Here is a 14,647-nt window from a genome sequence, read left to right as displayed (position 1 = left end):
GGCCTCTCTCCTCTCGAGCCCTTTCTCTCCGTGTCTGCCTGCCACCCGCTGCCGCCACCATGACCACCACCAACCGCCAGTTCTTCTCCTCCAACTCCATCAAGGGCTCCTCTGGCCTGGGGAGCGGCTTGTCCCTCACCTCCCGCCAGCAGTCTGGCAGCCTGGGTGCCGGCTCCTGCAGGCTGGGGTCTGCCGGCAGCCTGGGCAATGCCCTTGGGGATGGCAGCTACTCCAGCTGCTACAGCTTCGGCTCTGGCGGCGGCTATGGCAGTGGCGGCTATGGCAGTGGCGGCTACGGCAGCGGCGGCTATGGCAGCGGCAGCTTTGGCACTGGTGGCTATGGCAGTGGCTTGGGAAGTGGTGATGGGCTCCTGGTGGGCAGTGAGAAGGCCACCATGCAGAACCTCAACGACCGCCTGGCCTCCTACCTGGACAAGGTGCGTGCCTTGGAGGAGGCCAACACGGAGCTGGAGGTAAAGATCCACAGCTGGTACCAGAAGCAGATCCCAGGGCCGGCTCCCGACTACAGCCACTACTTCAAGACCATCGAGGACCTGAGGAACCAGGTAGGGGCTGTGGTGGGAGGGGCCTGGCGGGGCACAGCTTTTCCTCCCCTACCTCCTGACCTTGACCAAGGCCTGGAGTCCAGCCTGGGGGCTGCCACAGGGTCTTGGGGAACTAAGGACAGCTTGGATCCGGCTTGGCCTCTGGGAGCCCATCCTGGGGCCACCTTGTGGCCTATGGTCTCTGTTTTTGGGGCAGCAGCCTGGACTAGGGACAAGCAGGCCTTGTGGAGCTCCTTTGAGCCTCAGTTTCCCATCACGGAGCTTTTTGCCACCTTGTGTGATTGTAGGATAAGGTGAATGGATGCATGTGGAGGGCTGGGCCCCTGGGGTCGCCGGATACTCAGGCACCTCTTCCCTCGGAACAAGAGGGGGATTTAGGGCTACAGTGAGGTCAGGGGTCTGAGTGAGCTCCTGCTGGCACCTGCTAGGAGGAGGAGGCGAGAGAGAGGGGGCGGGGCCTCAGGAGGCCTCTTGTGTGCCTTATTTGGGGATTTTTCTGGCTTCCCCATCTCTCCTGCTGCGCCCTCAAGACTGGGGCTCAGCAAACCCGGGGCGGGGCCGGGGCTGCCTGCTGGAGCCCGGGATCAGGGCTTAGCAGGGGTCATGACTTCTGATTTGGAACTACTCTTTGGTGAGGGTTCCTTTAGTCTTCCTTTTTGGGGGAGCCTCTCAGGGACACTATATCCCCAACTGTCAAATGAGGTTTCCCACATCCGTCCTCTTTCCAGGATTCGTGAACAACTTCTGCCCTGGGGCATCCTCCCATTCTTTTCTTGTTCTCCTGCATTCCCAGACTGGCACTCCCAGATGGCTGTCCACTCTGGTTTAAGGCAGAGCCTGGCATGAGGGTGCGATGCAAGGTTTCAGCCATCAGACTCGGGCTGGCCCCGCCTCTCTTACCAACTGTAATGCAGTAAAGGGGAATGGCTGGGTGGGAAGGGAGCCTTCCTGGAGGAGGCAGCCACATCCTGGCCCCCAGACAGAGAGATCCATCTCAGAACCCTGGTCTGTGCTGAGCTACTCCCAGCCAGTGACCTGATTACTCTCCCATCTTCCCAGATCCTCAAGGCCACCACAGACAATGCCAACATCCTGCTGCAGATCGACAATGCCCGTCTGGCTGCTGATGACTTCTACACCAAGTGAGCCCTGGCCAGGGGGGCTGGGGAGGAACTGGGGGCACCCCTCCCTACCCCAGGACTCCTCAGTTGCTGGTGGCAAGGTCCAGGAGCTGGGGGTGGGGGAGTCCCTGCTAAGAGTCCTGCACCTCTTAGCCTAGGATGCAGCAAACGCAGCAGATGCTGAAGGTTGCTGGGCTTAGTCAGGTGATGGAAGAGCGGGAGGGGAGGCGGGAGGCAGAGAGGAGAGGAGCCAGGAAGCCGGGTGGGGGTGGGGCCTTGCCCTGCGTGGTCCCAGGCCCCCAGGGCTGCGATGGGCTTCTACTGCACCCCCTCATTGTTGGGAGGCAGGGTCCTGGCCAGAACCTGCACCTGCCAGTCCAAGCATCTTGACGGAAGTCTCTGGTTCCCTTCGCAGGTTCGAGACGGAGCACGCCCTGTGCATGAGCGTGGAGGCCGACATCAATGGCCTGCGCAGGGTGCTGGACGAGCTGACCCTGGCCAGAGCCGACCTGGAGATGCAGATCGAGAACCACAAGGAGGAGCTGGCCTACCTGCGGAAGAACCACGAGGAGGTGAGGCAGCCGGGGCAGTAGGTCAAAGAGGATGCTGAGTGGGTGGCAGGGCTCTGGGGCCATGCCAGGTTGAGACCGTGGGAAGGGCACAGGTGTCCAGGCTGTTCGCCTTGCAGCGCTGCCCTGGCTGCAGAGCCCTGGTCCCCACGCAGGACAGCCTCCTCCACGTACTACCTCGCTTCCCTGCATCTGGGGAGCCTCCCAGGGGCCCGCAGAGGCCTCTTCTGCCCCTCCTGGCTTCCCTTACCAGGACAGGAGAGAATCGAGGAGGTTGCCCCCTTGTCCCAGCTCAAACCCTCGAATCTGGCCCCTAGGTAGAAGTTTGGAAATTAGATGGGATGTTTTGGGGGCTCAGGCCTAAGAATTAGATTTTATCTTCAGAAAGCCCTCAGTCTAATGGGGGAAACACAGAATCTGTCCTCAGGGAACCTCTAGCCTGATGGTGGAGGCAAAGCCCACATAGAGCAGGTGAATAAAAATCATTCAGAGGGTCGGAGGGTAGAGGGCAGGCAGAACAAAGGAGGTGTCCTTGGGAGGGGTCTGGAGAACTTGCGTGGGAAGGGTTGGGAGTGAGAGGTCAGGATGCATGCCCACACCCACCACCCACCATCCCCTCCTCCACAGGAGATGAGCGCCCTGCGAGGCCAGGTGGGTGGTGAGATCAATGTGGAGATGGACGCCACCCCTGGCGTGGACCTGAGCCGCATCCTGAATGAGATGCGCGAGCAGTACGAGAAGATGGCGGAGAAGAACCGCAAGGACGCCGAGGACTGGTTCCTCAGCAAGGTGGGGGCTGCCGCAGGCCAGAGGCCTCCCCCAGGGGATGGGGTGCAAGGCTTGAGTCCCCACAGTAAGCCCAGCGCCTGGCATCTTGGGTGCCTTATCCCCGGTGAGCCACACGGACACCAGGGGTCAGGGTCGCCTGTTGCATCCACAGGCCTGGAGCTTGGCTGAAGTTGGGATCTGGTGGGTGGGTAGGGAGCGCCCCTCAGGAATAAAACCAGAGGGTCAAGACCCCAGGAGCTTGCATCTGTCGCTCAAGAAGTCAGAAACTAGCACCAGGGGTTCTCAAGTTTCCTATTCTTGTGCTTTACACTTGCAGGGATTAAAGATAAAACTTAACATCCTTTCAAAGGCTTCTGGGTTTTGGGAAGTGGGAAGCTGGTGAGAAGGCACTGCTCCCACAGTCAGGGTTGGGAGGAGGCCTGAGAGGCCCAGGGGAGGTCAGGAAGGTGGCCATGGTGAGGGGGTGCTGGGGGGAGTGGGGAGAGCCCAGGTGCCTGTCTGGGCACAGAGTGGGCCCTGGGCTGAGCATATGGAGGCCATGGGGGTCACCTGACTTGGAGAAGGGAAGCTGGGCTCACGCTGCCCTGTCCTGTGTCCTGTTTGCAGACAGACGAGCTGAACCGCGAGGTGACCACAAACTGCGAGCTGGCACAGAGCAGCAAGTGCGAGGTCTCAGAGCTCCGGCGCACCATGCAGGCCCTGGAGATCGAGCTGCAGTCCCAGCTCAGCATGGTAGGGGCGGCTGCCAGGCCTCGGGGGTGGGGGCGAGGTGCCCAGGTCCCTGGAGGGGGCACTGAGAACCCTTCTGACCCCTGCCCCTCCCGCTCTCCTGCAGAAAGCATCCCTGGAGAACAGCCTGGCGGAGACAGAGAACCGCTACTGCCTGCAGCTGGGCCAGATCCAGGGGCTGATCTGCAATGTGGAGGAGCAGCTGGCCCAGCTGCGCTGCGAGACGGAACAACAGAACCAGGAGTACAAGATCCTGCTGGACGTGAAGACGCGGCTGGAGCAGGAGATCGCCACCTACCGCCGCCTGCTGGAGGGCGAGGACAGCCAGTGAGAGGGGGCCCGGGGCCAGGGCTGGGGGCCTGGGGCAGAGGTGAGGCTGAGACCCACATCTAATCTTCTCTCTCTCTTTTTTTCTGCAGGCTGACTCAGCACAAGCTCAAAGAATGTAAGCATCTTGGTAGCTGAGGGTGGGGCTGCACAGGGCAGGCGACCCACCTGTACGCTGCTGGGGGAGGGTGTCCAGGAGCTCCAGGAAATGATGGCTGATCCTCAGCAGGGGTGGGCGAAGGGACCCGGTAGGGCTCAGGGTCCTAATCAAATGAGGGAGACACTATCTGGTCCAATGGGGGAGGGGCAGGGAAATGGCCCTTACCTTGGAGATCCTAGTCTGAGGTGGGAGACGTGGTCCCAGCTCTGGAGACTCTCACGTGATGGGGAGATAGGGACATGGTCTCATGATCTTTGCTCTTGGGACCCTACAGATGAGCAAAAGCAGTCTTGTGTCTGGAGTCTCTTGTCTGATGGCAGAAAGGGACTTGGTCCTTGTCCTCCAGATCCCAGTCTGATGGGGAAGAAAAAATCCCAGCCCTGGGGCATCTAGTCTAAGGGCGTGGACCAGGGTCTTGTCTTGGAGATCCGCTTCTGAAGGGAGCATGACCCATGCCCTTGAGACTGCAGAGAAATGGACACAGACCCCATTTCGTGTAGCGTCCAGTCTGTGCAGTCTTCCTCTTGCAGAAGGACATGTGGGTCAGAATCAAACCATCTATTCAGGAGGCAGGATTCACCCAGGGGCACCAGCAAGGAACAGGGTGCGAGGGAGGGAGTGGCAAGGTCAGGGGGACACCTGTACGGATGTGATGTTGAGGGGCCAGCAGAGGTGTGGACACCAAGTGGCCATGGGGGAGGAGAAAGCTGGCTCCGCTCAGGGGGCTGGGGGCTGAGCCAGGACCTCTTGGCCCCCGCCCACCCTGAGTGTCTGTCTCCTGCAGCTGCGACCACCCGCCAGGTGCGCACCATTGTGGAAGAAGTCAAGGATGGCAGGGTCATCTCCTCCCACGAGCAGGTCCACCAGACCACCCACTGAGAACTCTGCTCCCCCCGCCGGCCCCTCTGGGGCCCCCCATTGGCTCCGCAGACACCCCAAGCCCCAGCCCCCGGCTTCAGTCCCTTTCCCATCCCCCCTCCCTGACCAATAAAGCTTGTTGACTGAGACATGGAATGCTCCCTGTTTGTGGCCACTGACGTGGCCCTAGTGCGGAAGGGGTGAACCGGTGTGGGGGGCGAATGGGGGCAGGGGGAGGAGTCCGTGGACACCCACTGTTGTTGACTTGGAGGTCAGGGGTCATCTTAGAACAGGGTGAAGACTAGGTCTGGGCAGAACTCGAGGGGTGGGGGCTGCTTTTTATCTCCCAAGGGCTGGTGATCCCGGGGAGGGTGGTCCAGGCAGCGCCAGACCCAGGGCGAGGTCAGCGTGTCAGGGGGAAGTCTTAGGTGTCCTCTTCTTGGCCTGTAATTGGGTCCGTGACCTTGGGCGGAGCCTTCCCCTCCCTGAGCCTCATTTCCTCATCCATAAATGGACAAGATCTCAGGAGCCAGAGACGCGGGGATAAGGCATCCGACCGGTTGCTCCTCACGGTCCTCTGGGCTGTGTCCTCCTCTAAGAGGGGACAAGGTGGGGAGGGGGCAGGGAGGCAGGCCAGGACAGGAATCAGGATCCTCCTGAACGGGGGGATGGAGGACGGAAGGCGGGGAGGCAGGCTGGGTGATTAGGGCCCAGGTTCCTGTGTGAGTCTCAGGAAACCCTTAGAAGGGGTTTGTGGGTCCGGAGGCTCCCATCGCCTCAACCCGAGGAATGTGAGCTGAGAAGGCAGGTGTGGGAGAGAGGGTGGGGCCTCTCCCAGGGATATGCCTTCAAATGGTGAGCTCAGGATGGGGCGTTCAGGGGAGGTTGTGCCTGCGGAACGGCACTGCCCTCCCTGGCAGTTTGTCCCCTCTTGGTTCCAGCAGCTTGGAGGTCTCGGGGAGGTGGGAAGCTGCCTCCTGGGGAAGGGGGAGCGGCCGTCCTGCCCCAGCCGCTCCAGCACCCTCCAGCCCAGCCCCTGTCACTCCATGGGCGGGCGCTGAGCCGGCAGGAGAGGAGCCCCGGAAGTCTTCCTTTGAGTAAATCTGGAAACCACTGGGCCAGGCGGGTCTGATTTCCTGGTTTTCTTCAAGAAGTGGGGGTGGGTGGAAGGGGTTAACGGGAGAAGGGATGCCCTCGCCCCGGTTCACTGACAGGCCCCCTCCAAACACCTGCTCTCGCCCGGTGCCTGGAGACCGAGGGCGCGGCCGGGGCAGGGAGGGGACAGGAGCAGCCAGAGCCCCAAGAGGCTGGCGTGGTGGAGGCGTGGGACCAGCGGAGGCCCGGGAGGAGGAGGTGGGCCAGTGGCATGAGCGCTGTCTATGACGTGGGCAGCGGGGTGTGAGGACTTTGGGCAGGTCACAGGCCCTCTCTGGATCTCAGAAGCCACAGTAAAGGAGGGGTGAGATGAGCCGCAGCTAACGGCCCTTCCGGCCCTGATCCCAGGGGCAGGGAAGACAGTGAGTTCCTTTCCGTGGCAGGGACGGCAGGCTGGAGTCCAGGGCCCGTGTCTGCAGAGGCAAATGCCAGAATCAAAGCAGGCTGGGAGCGTGGGCTCCGCTCCTGCAGGGGCTGGCCTCTCTCAGCTGCCTGGGCAGCAATCAGGGTAGGGACGGACGGCAGGAGGGAGGGAGGCACCGTACCCACCAGGCCCCCACCGTACATCCAGCCACAACCGGGAGAACCAGCCCTGGGCTGAGGATGGTCCGTCTGGGGGTGATCTCATTTACCTGAATGACAGTCCCAGGAAGACGGGAGGGTCCGGGAAGAGGTGCCGCATCATGTGGATGGGGACACTTCGGCTCCGAGGAGCGGTGACTCAGCCCCTGTTTGGAGCCTGGCATGTCAGGGGTGGAGTAGGGCGTGGGAAGGGAGGCAGCTATGCTGGGAAAGCGGCCAGAGCCCCACCCCCTGCCCAACCCCAGGCTCTTAGGCAGGGACCTCTCTCCCCGCAGACTCTGGGGGGTCCACTTTTACTGATGGGGTGAGTGAGGAGGGGTCAGAGTGTGGGGCTGGGAGAGGCAGCCCTGGACTTCACCCTTCTGCGGGGGAAGAAGCCGCTGCCCACAAAGCGAGTGGGTGGCTGGTCAGGAGGCCACGATGGGAGAGCAGCCAGGTGTCCCGGGAGCTGCACCAGGAGAGCAGTGGCTGTGGTGCCAGGGCTGGAGGTCCACAGGGCAGAGTGCTGGGCCCAGAGAGGGAAAGCCCCGCCCTTTCCAGGAGTGCTCAGCCCAGGCCTGGGCAAGTGGGGGCCGCAGGGAGGAGTGACTGGGGGTGGAGGCCTGTGGTCCCCTTGGGGATGGTATGGCTTTGTCCAGGCACACCACGCTGACCCAGGCTGCTGGGGCACGTGCCTGCGGCTGGACCGGGGGACCCAGCTGTGGGACTCTCCAAGGGACTCACAGTTCATCCACGCCCACCCACCTGCTGCACAAGATGTTTCAGTGAGCCGGTCTGTGCCTCCCCTGGGTGCCGCCTCACCCACCCTCGTACGATGGACACGCACACCTGATGCCCAGGCTCGGGCCGGCCACGGGTAGTCAGCCCCCGTGACCCTTCCTCCACCTCGCCCACACTCTGCAAGGGTGACCTGACGGTGCTTTCTGCAGAGAAATGACATGGCAGTAACAATGTCCACGGCACTGCGTCGCTCTGTGCCTGGGTCTGCACTGGGCCCGGGGGAAGGCAGAGACCCAGGCCCTGGTTCGGAGGGACCCTGAGGGACCCCAAGGGACCCCAGTCTAGGAGTGGTAAGCCGGGCACAGTGGCAGGCCTGACAATCCTCCCTCAGCCCTTATGCAGTGTGGTCTCCTGTGCCACCCAGGCTCTGGGGGGCTGAGGGGAACAGAGGGACCAGAGCCAGGACAGTTCAGCCCCCAGGCAGAGTCCAGACTGTCACCCAGCTTAACTCAGCCACAGGCTCCCCTGAGGGCCCCTGGTTGTGCAGACCATTGTGAGGGGCTGCGAGAGGCCCTGCCTTGGAAGAGGGAGATCCAACACTGTGGGGGAGGATCGCCTAAGGCGGGTAAGGCACTCACAGACTCACCCAGATCCTGGGACCAGGCACGGGGCCGGAGCCTGCCTGGGGGCCATTTGTTCACCCCCAGAGAGCCCGTCCCCTCCCTGCAGGCCCCCTACCCCCCGTTATGGCCTGAACACTCAGTGTTGGGGGCGTCTCTACCTCCTCCAGACATTCTGCCCTGAGGGCCTCTCTGTCTTGTTCTTTGCATCTGACTGTCCACACAGTGTGTGGCACATAGTAGGTGCTTTATAAATACCTGGAGATAAATGCAGTGATAGCCACCAGTCTGTGACAGCTGCTTTATTTATTTCACCTCTCTGTGCCTGTGAAGTAGTGCTGCCATTCCCATTTCCCAGAGAAGGAAACTGAGGCTCAGAGGGGAGGAACGACTTGCCTAGTATCTGACCCCTGCTGGCCCGACTCCAGCCTGCTCTGTCCTGGCTCATCTGGCTCCTCTCGTTCTTCATCCTGCCCTGAAGCCTGTGACTGTGGCTGTCATCAGTGGCTGGGGGCTTTGCAGCGGCCTCCTCTCTCCCCTCAGGCTCCCTGGAGTCTCCTTCCCCTCCCCTCCCCTCCCTCCCCCAGCCACCTCTTGGTCCCCAGCCTGGCTGGTCACCAGAATCCCCTGGGAGCTTGTAAAACCTCCCCACCATCAGGCTTGTCCTGGGCGATGCTGATGAAGTGGGTCAGAGCAGGGCCCGGGAATCTGTATGGGGATTCTCGTGTTCAGTCAGATTTGGGAACCACTGCAAGTTGAGGTGCGGCATTGGCCAATAATATTTCCTGGCCAATTCAAGTATGTGATGATGATACCTGGGATGGAGCTGGGCCAAGGAGAGAGGAAAGAGGCTTGGGTGGAGGAAGGAACCCACTGCCTGGAGGGATGGTGAGAGTCTGTGCTCTGTGCCGACCAGGTCTGGTGATTCTGGCTCTTGGCAACCTTGGGGCAGGTGTGCCTCACTGGCACGTAGGAAATGCCAGCTGCATCCTGCAGGCCAAGCATCCCAGGTTTCCTGCTGCACTGTGCTGTCTTCCCAGACTTTAGTTTTCTCTCCAGGGTCAAATGATAAGTTCCAAGGTCAGAGACCACGTCAGCATCTCTCTCCTCCCTGCCACAGCCCAAATGCTGGACACACGGTGGGTGCTTGGTCTGTGGTGTTGACTGAGTGATCTGACGGGTTGGTTGGCAACTTCTGGCAGCTTCTCAGCCCATGCAGATCCCCAACCTCCAGGGCTGGGCCTGTGTGTAATCCCACCCCCAATTCCTCCAGGAATGGGGGCAGGGGCGGCGATCTGGTGAGAAGGGAGGTGGAGGGTTGGGGGGTGGTGCAGAGAAGGAGGAGCTCCCAGAGACCACTGGGAGAGTCAGTGTGGACTTCGGTCAGGGTGCTGGACCTGGGTCTAGTCTCTGCTCCTCTGCTGCTGCTTCTTCTTTTTTTAAAAAAATTGTTTTGGCTGCGCCATGCAGCATGTGAAATCTTAGTTCCCCAACCAGGGATTGAACCTGCACCCCCTGCATTGGAAGCATGGAGTCTTAACCACTGGACCTCCAGGGAAGTCCCTGCTCCTCTGCTTCTGTCCTGTTTAACATGGAACAAGTCTTTGGTGCTCTCTGGTTGGGGCTTGGTGGTCTTTGCTGATCTTGAAGGCCATTTCCAGTTCCGAAGGTGATGAATCTGTGATTGGACCTGAACTCCAGGCCCATCCTGAAGCCTGGGATGGTGGGGGTTTTGTCTAAGATTCCAGGGTCCCTTTTGCCTATTTTGGGGGTTAGGGGAGGGAATAGCAGGTTCTCTCTCCCAGGCCTGGCCCTGAAGGCATAGGCTGGGTACCAGCTCTGCTCATCCCTCTGGGCCCTGTGCCTCCAGATGAGGGACACGATGTGGCAGAAACAAAGCCCTGGTTATGCGGAGACAGAATTTCCTGCCCCAAGGTTCAAGGTGGTATTGCCCAGCAGGACTCAGGCTGAGGCAAGCCCTCTTCCGCCTCCTCTCACCTCCACAGAGGCACTGCAGAGCAAGGACAGAGGCCAGCTCTGTCGGTCACCCCCCAGGGCACCCCAAGGAGGCCTCTTTGTTGGGGTCCAGACCCCCCAATCCTGCCTTCAGCCCTCAGGCCAATATCATGCCCACCATGGGCAGAGCTCATTCCAGGCACCTCGGGGAGGCAGATGGTAACGGACATGCCTGCCAGACATTGCGGGAGAGTTGAAGACAGCCCATCTCTGGGATCAAGTCCCGGCTCTGCGGCTTAAACCCAGTGTCTTTGGGCAAATCACCCTCTCTCTCTGGCTCTCTCTGGTTCTCCCTCTCTCCTCCTCACCTCACAGGGTTGATTCAAGACAGGGATGTATGTTGGAGGGGCAAAAAGAGAGTGGTTCAGGATGGTGGAGAGGACTCGGGCTGGGTGAGCAGACAGACAGGGGTTCAAGCCTGAGCTCCCCCCTGACTGGGGTCTTGGTAAGCCCACTTACCCTTCCAGCCTCCTCATCTGTGAACTGGTGGCAGGAATAAGGCCCCTCACAGAACCGTGTGGCATGTGTAGGGAACTCCATGCGATACCTGAGCGTGGCAGGTGACCAGAGAGCCACCTTCCCCCGTCTCCTCGACTGAACGAATAAAGTTGCCAAGTCCAGCCCGGAAGCTGTGGACTCTCCAGAGAAAACTGTTGGGATCTAAGCCCTGGATACAGTGTGGGGTCTTGGAGTCTTGTGGCGGGGTTCGGGGTCACAGGTAGTACCGGCAGCAGGATGGGGAGTGCCTCCCACCACAGTTTACGGTGGGTGCCTGTGATTAGGTGAAGCAATGCGCTGGGTGGGGGAGCTGCTCAAAGGGTGGGAGTGTGGGAGAGCAGAGGAGAGGGCAGGTGCCAGAGCATAGAGGTGGGCGAGGAGGGGTGGGTGAGGGGTAGCTGGGCTGGAAAGGAAGGAAGGGGAGGCTGGGGGTCAGGGCTGGCCATTGGGGAGGGGCCAGCAGGGTCCCTCATGCATGTTCCTTTGTGGCTGGTGGTGTGCCCTCCCCTTCTACAGATGAGAAAACTGAGGTCCAGAGGCTCATAGACTAAAGGACTACCTATGCCACGCAGCTTGTACGGGGCAGGGCAGGGATTCAAGCTGCTACCTGCTCGTTTCATGGTACATACCACTTCTGGAGGTCCTGGGGGCTCAAAGGCAGCCTCTGAAACTGGGATAAGAGTCATAGAATTTGTAGAACTGGAAAGGACTCTGAGATTGCCCAGTTCAGCCTTGTCACTTTACTGAGGGCAAACAGAGGCTCAGAGAAGGTAGATGGCAGGTGGGGGGGGGCACAGGTCACACAGTGAGCAGAGCAGAGCAGGACCATGACCCCAGCTCTCCTGTCCACAGCCAGCCATGTAGGGTTCCCACAGCTGCATCCCGAGACAGCCCCTGGACAGCGTCGCTGAGGCCATTCATCCAAGGCTGTCACCGTGGGGCAGGGAGTCCTTCCATGGGTTGACTCACTGCCCAGGGATGCAGTCACCACAAATTCGCCTGTGCCAGGGCACTGCTGGCCCCTCAGGCTCCAGGAACTAACTCCAGCTAGATTCCCGTTGCCTAGCATGAGTCACCACCAACTTGAGTTGGTATGTTTTCTCTCGGCTCCACACACCCAAAAGCTGGGTGAGAACTCAGAGAGGCACACAGGAAGTGAGTTGACCCCAGGCTGAGTGATCTGGAGAGGGGAGTTGGATGGGATCTGGAGTGATGGAATCCGGAGGGGGGCCTGGAGTCAGCAGCCGGGAGGGCCCCTCCTTCCTCACGTGCATATAAACGTTCCTGGGGTTTGAGGACGTCTCAGCATCCTCCCAGCCTCCCCGAGCACCTTTCTCTTCTCTCTTCTCACCATGACCACCTGCAGGCGCCAGTTCACCTCCTCCAGCTCCATCAAGGGCTCCTGCGGCATCGGCGGTGGCTCCAGCCGCGGGTCTTCCGTCCCGGCCGGAGGCTCCTGCCGGGCCCCCAGCGCCAACGAGGGCCTGTCTGTCTCCTCCTCCCGCTAGTCCTCCGGGGGTGTCTGCGGGCTCGGGGGCGGCTATGGTGGCAGCTTCGGCAGCAGCAGCAGCTTTGGTGGGGCCCTGGGTCGCATCTTCGTTGGAGGATATGGTGGTGGCCTTGGAGTCTGCCTCAGTGGTGGCGATGGTGACCTCCTCTCTGGCAATGAGAAGATCACCATGCAGAACCTCAGCGACCGCCTGGCCTCCTACCTGGAGAAGGTGCGCGCCCTGGAGGAGGCCAGCACGGAGCTGGAGGTGAAGATCCGCGACTGGTACCAGAAGCAGGGGCCCGGGCCCGCCCGTGACTACAGCACCTACTTCAAGACCATCGAGGACCTGAGGAACAAGGTGGGGTGGCCAGGTGGGCGGCTCTGGTGGTGGAGTGTTGCTAGAGGTCATCATGGCTGCAGTGGACCCTAGAAAAACGCTTGCTTAGCATCTTCGTCTTCCAAACAGGGGGACTGAGGCCCGCTTTTGAGGAGTGGCCATGGACTACTCAGAACTGGTGGCAGAGGGTCCCTTTTTAGCATCAGGGTATCTGAGCTGGACCTGGTACCCTGACTCTCTTGCTCCCTGCAAACATTCTTTGGATCAGCTTCTCTCCAAAGTAAGATGGGGCCCAGGATGGGGTGGTGGATATGTGGGTGCATCCCCTGCACATGCTGAGCTGGGTGGAGAAGGCACCCTAGGCTGTCTGGGGGAGAGTAAAGACTGACCTGCCAGCCAGATAACCCCAAGTATGGGGAGGCTCCTTTCTCCCCTCTTTGCTGTTCACCCCTGAGCAGCAGGGCCTTGGCTAACCGGACCTGTCCTTCACCCCCTCTGCAGATCTTCGAGGCCACAATAGAGAATACACAGCCCCTTCTGCAGATTGACAACGCCAGGCTGGCAGCCGATGACTTCAGGCCCAAGTGAGCAGCACAGTGGTGGGCTGAGGGCAGAGAGCAGAGGGCAGGGGGTGAGAAGTGGGGTTGTCCAGACAGGAGGACCAGCAGGTCTGGAGCCTCAGAAACTTCATGATGGACCCTGAGGCCCTGACCTTTGTCTTGCCAGGTATGAGCATGTGCTGGCCCTGCGCCAGGGCGTGGAGGCTCACATCAATGGCCCGCGCAGGGTGCTGGACGAGCTGACCCTGGTAAGGACTGACCTGGAGATGCAGATCGAGGGCCTGAAGGAGGAGCTGGCTGAAGAAGAACCATGAGGAGTTAAGACTGCTGCTGGCAGTGGGAGGCTGATCCAGTGGGTCTGCAGATGCACCTGGGGCCAGGGAAGGGGGCAGCTGAGCTGACCGCCTCCCCCCATCCCTTCCTAGGAGACGCTTACCCTGCGGAGTCAGACCAGAGGGGACGTCAGCGTGGAGGTGGATGCTGTCCCCAGCGTGGACCTGAGCCACATCCTGAATGAGATGCGCGACCAGTATGAACAGATAGCAGACAAGAACCACAGAGATGCCGAGGCCTGGTTCCTGAGCAAGGTGATGTGGGTCCTCAGTCCTCCTGCAGGACCTCCCAGCCGGGGTGCCTCTGGAGTGCCTCACACCTTCTGTTCTTTCCTATCTCAGACAGAGGAGCTGAGCAAAGAAGTGACCTCTAACAGCGAGCTGATGCAGAACAGCCGCAATGAGTTGAATGAGCTCCGAAGGGTGCCCCGGGGCCTGGAGGTCAAACTGCAGTCCCAGCTCTGCATGGTAGGAAGGATCAGGCTCAGCCCCAGCCTCCAAGTCGCCAGTAATGGCACCACCCCCTGTAATGGAACACCGCTGCAGTACGGTTCCGTCTCTCTTTTCCCAGGAGTGGGTTGGAGGGATCACTGTACCCATTATATAGATGGAGAAATTAAGGCCCAGAACAAATAGTGGAATAACTTTTCTCCACGTTGCCTAGCCCATCAGTAGCCCAGCTGGGGTCAAAAATCCATGCACCTCTCAGGAAACATGCCCAGAGACCTGGGGGGACAGCAGTGACCCCCTCCGTTGACTCTCTCTTTCGCTCTCTCACATTCACAGAAAGCATCCCTGGAGAAGAGCCTGGAGGAGACCAAAAACCGCTACTGCCTGCAGCTGGCCCAGATCCAGGAGCTGATCTGCAGCGTGGAGGAGCAGTTGGCCCAGCTGCGCTGCAAGATGGCGCAGCAGAACCACGAGTACCAGATCCTGCTGGACGTGAAGACGCGGCTGGAGCAGGAGATCAGCACCTACCGCCGCCTGCTGGAGGGCGAGGACGCCCAGTGAGTGGGGACCCCCCCCCGTCCTGCCCCACAGACCCTTCAGCCCCACCCCTGCTGCTCCCAACACACCTAACCGCTCTACCTTTTCTTCCCTACAGCCTCTCCTCCCAGCACCCATCCGGCCAGAACTATGTTTCCTGCGAAGGTAAGGCTCCTGAGGGTCCCGGGGCCGCCTTTGCCCACCCGCCGACCTCACCACCTCAAGGCCT

At 60.7% G+C, this 14,647-nt stretch overlaps 2 protein-coding genes across 2 annotated transcripts; both read left to right on the top strand.

Moving 5' to 3' along the window:
- The first annotated feature begins 4 nt into the window (after positions 1–4).
- LOC132356082 (keratin, type I cytoskeletal 17-like) lies at positions 5–5,261 on the top strand. Its single transcript, XM_059908822.1, has 8 exons — positions 5–566; positions 1,626–1,708; positions 2,103–2,259; positions 2,884–3,045; positions 3,652–3,777; positions 3,881–4,101; positions 4,194–4,219; positions 5,046–5,261. The coding sequence occupies exons 1-8, from the start codon at positions 60–62 to the stop codon at positions 5,138–5,140; spliced, it is 1,377 nt and encodes a 458-aa protein (XP_059764805.1). The 5' UTR covers positions 5–59; the 3' UTR covers positions 5,141–5,261.
- A 6,801-nt stretch (positions 5,262–12,062) lies between these two features.
- On the top strand, positions 12,063–14,442 carry LOC132354626 (keratin, type I cytoskeletal 16-like). The gene is given in 7 exon segments (XM_059906515.1): positions 12,063–12,560; positions 13,041–13,123; positions 13,266–13,394; positions 13,396–13,435; positions 13,525–13,686; positions 13,774–13,899; positions 14,218–14,442. Coding segments are annotated over 7 exon segments (1,263 nt in total).
- Positions 14,443–14,647: the final 205 nt, after the last annotated feature.

The sequence above is a fragment of the Balaenoptera ricei genome, chromosome 20, assembly GCF_028023285.1.
Source record: "Balaenoptera ricei isolate mBalRic1 chromosome 20, mBalRic1.hap2, whole genome shotgun sequence".
Lineage (NCBI taxonomy): Eukaryota > Metazoa > Chordata > Mammalia > Artiodactyla > Balaenopteridae > Balaenoptera > Balaenoptera ricei.
This window is presented reverse-complemented; position numbering and strand designations above follow the sequence as displayed.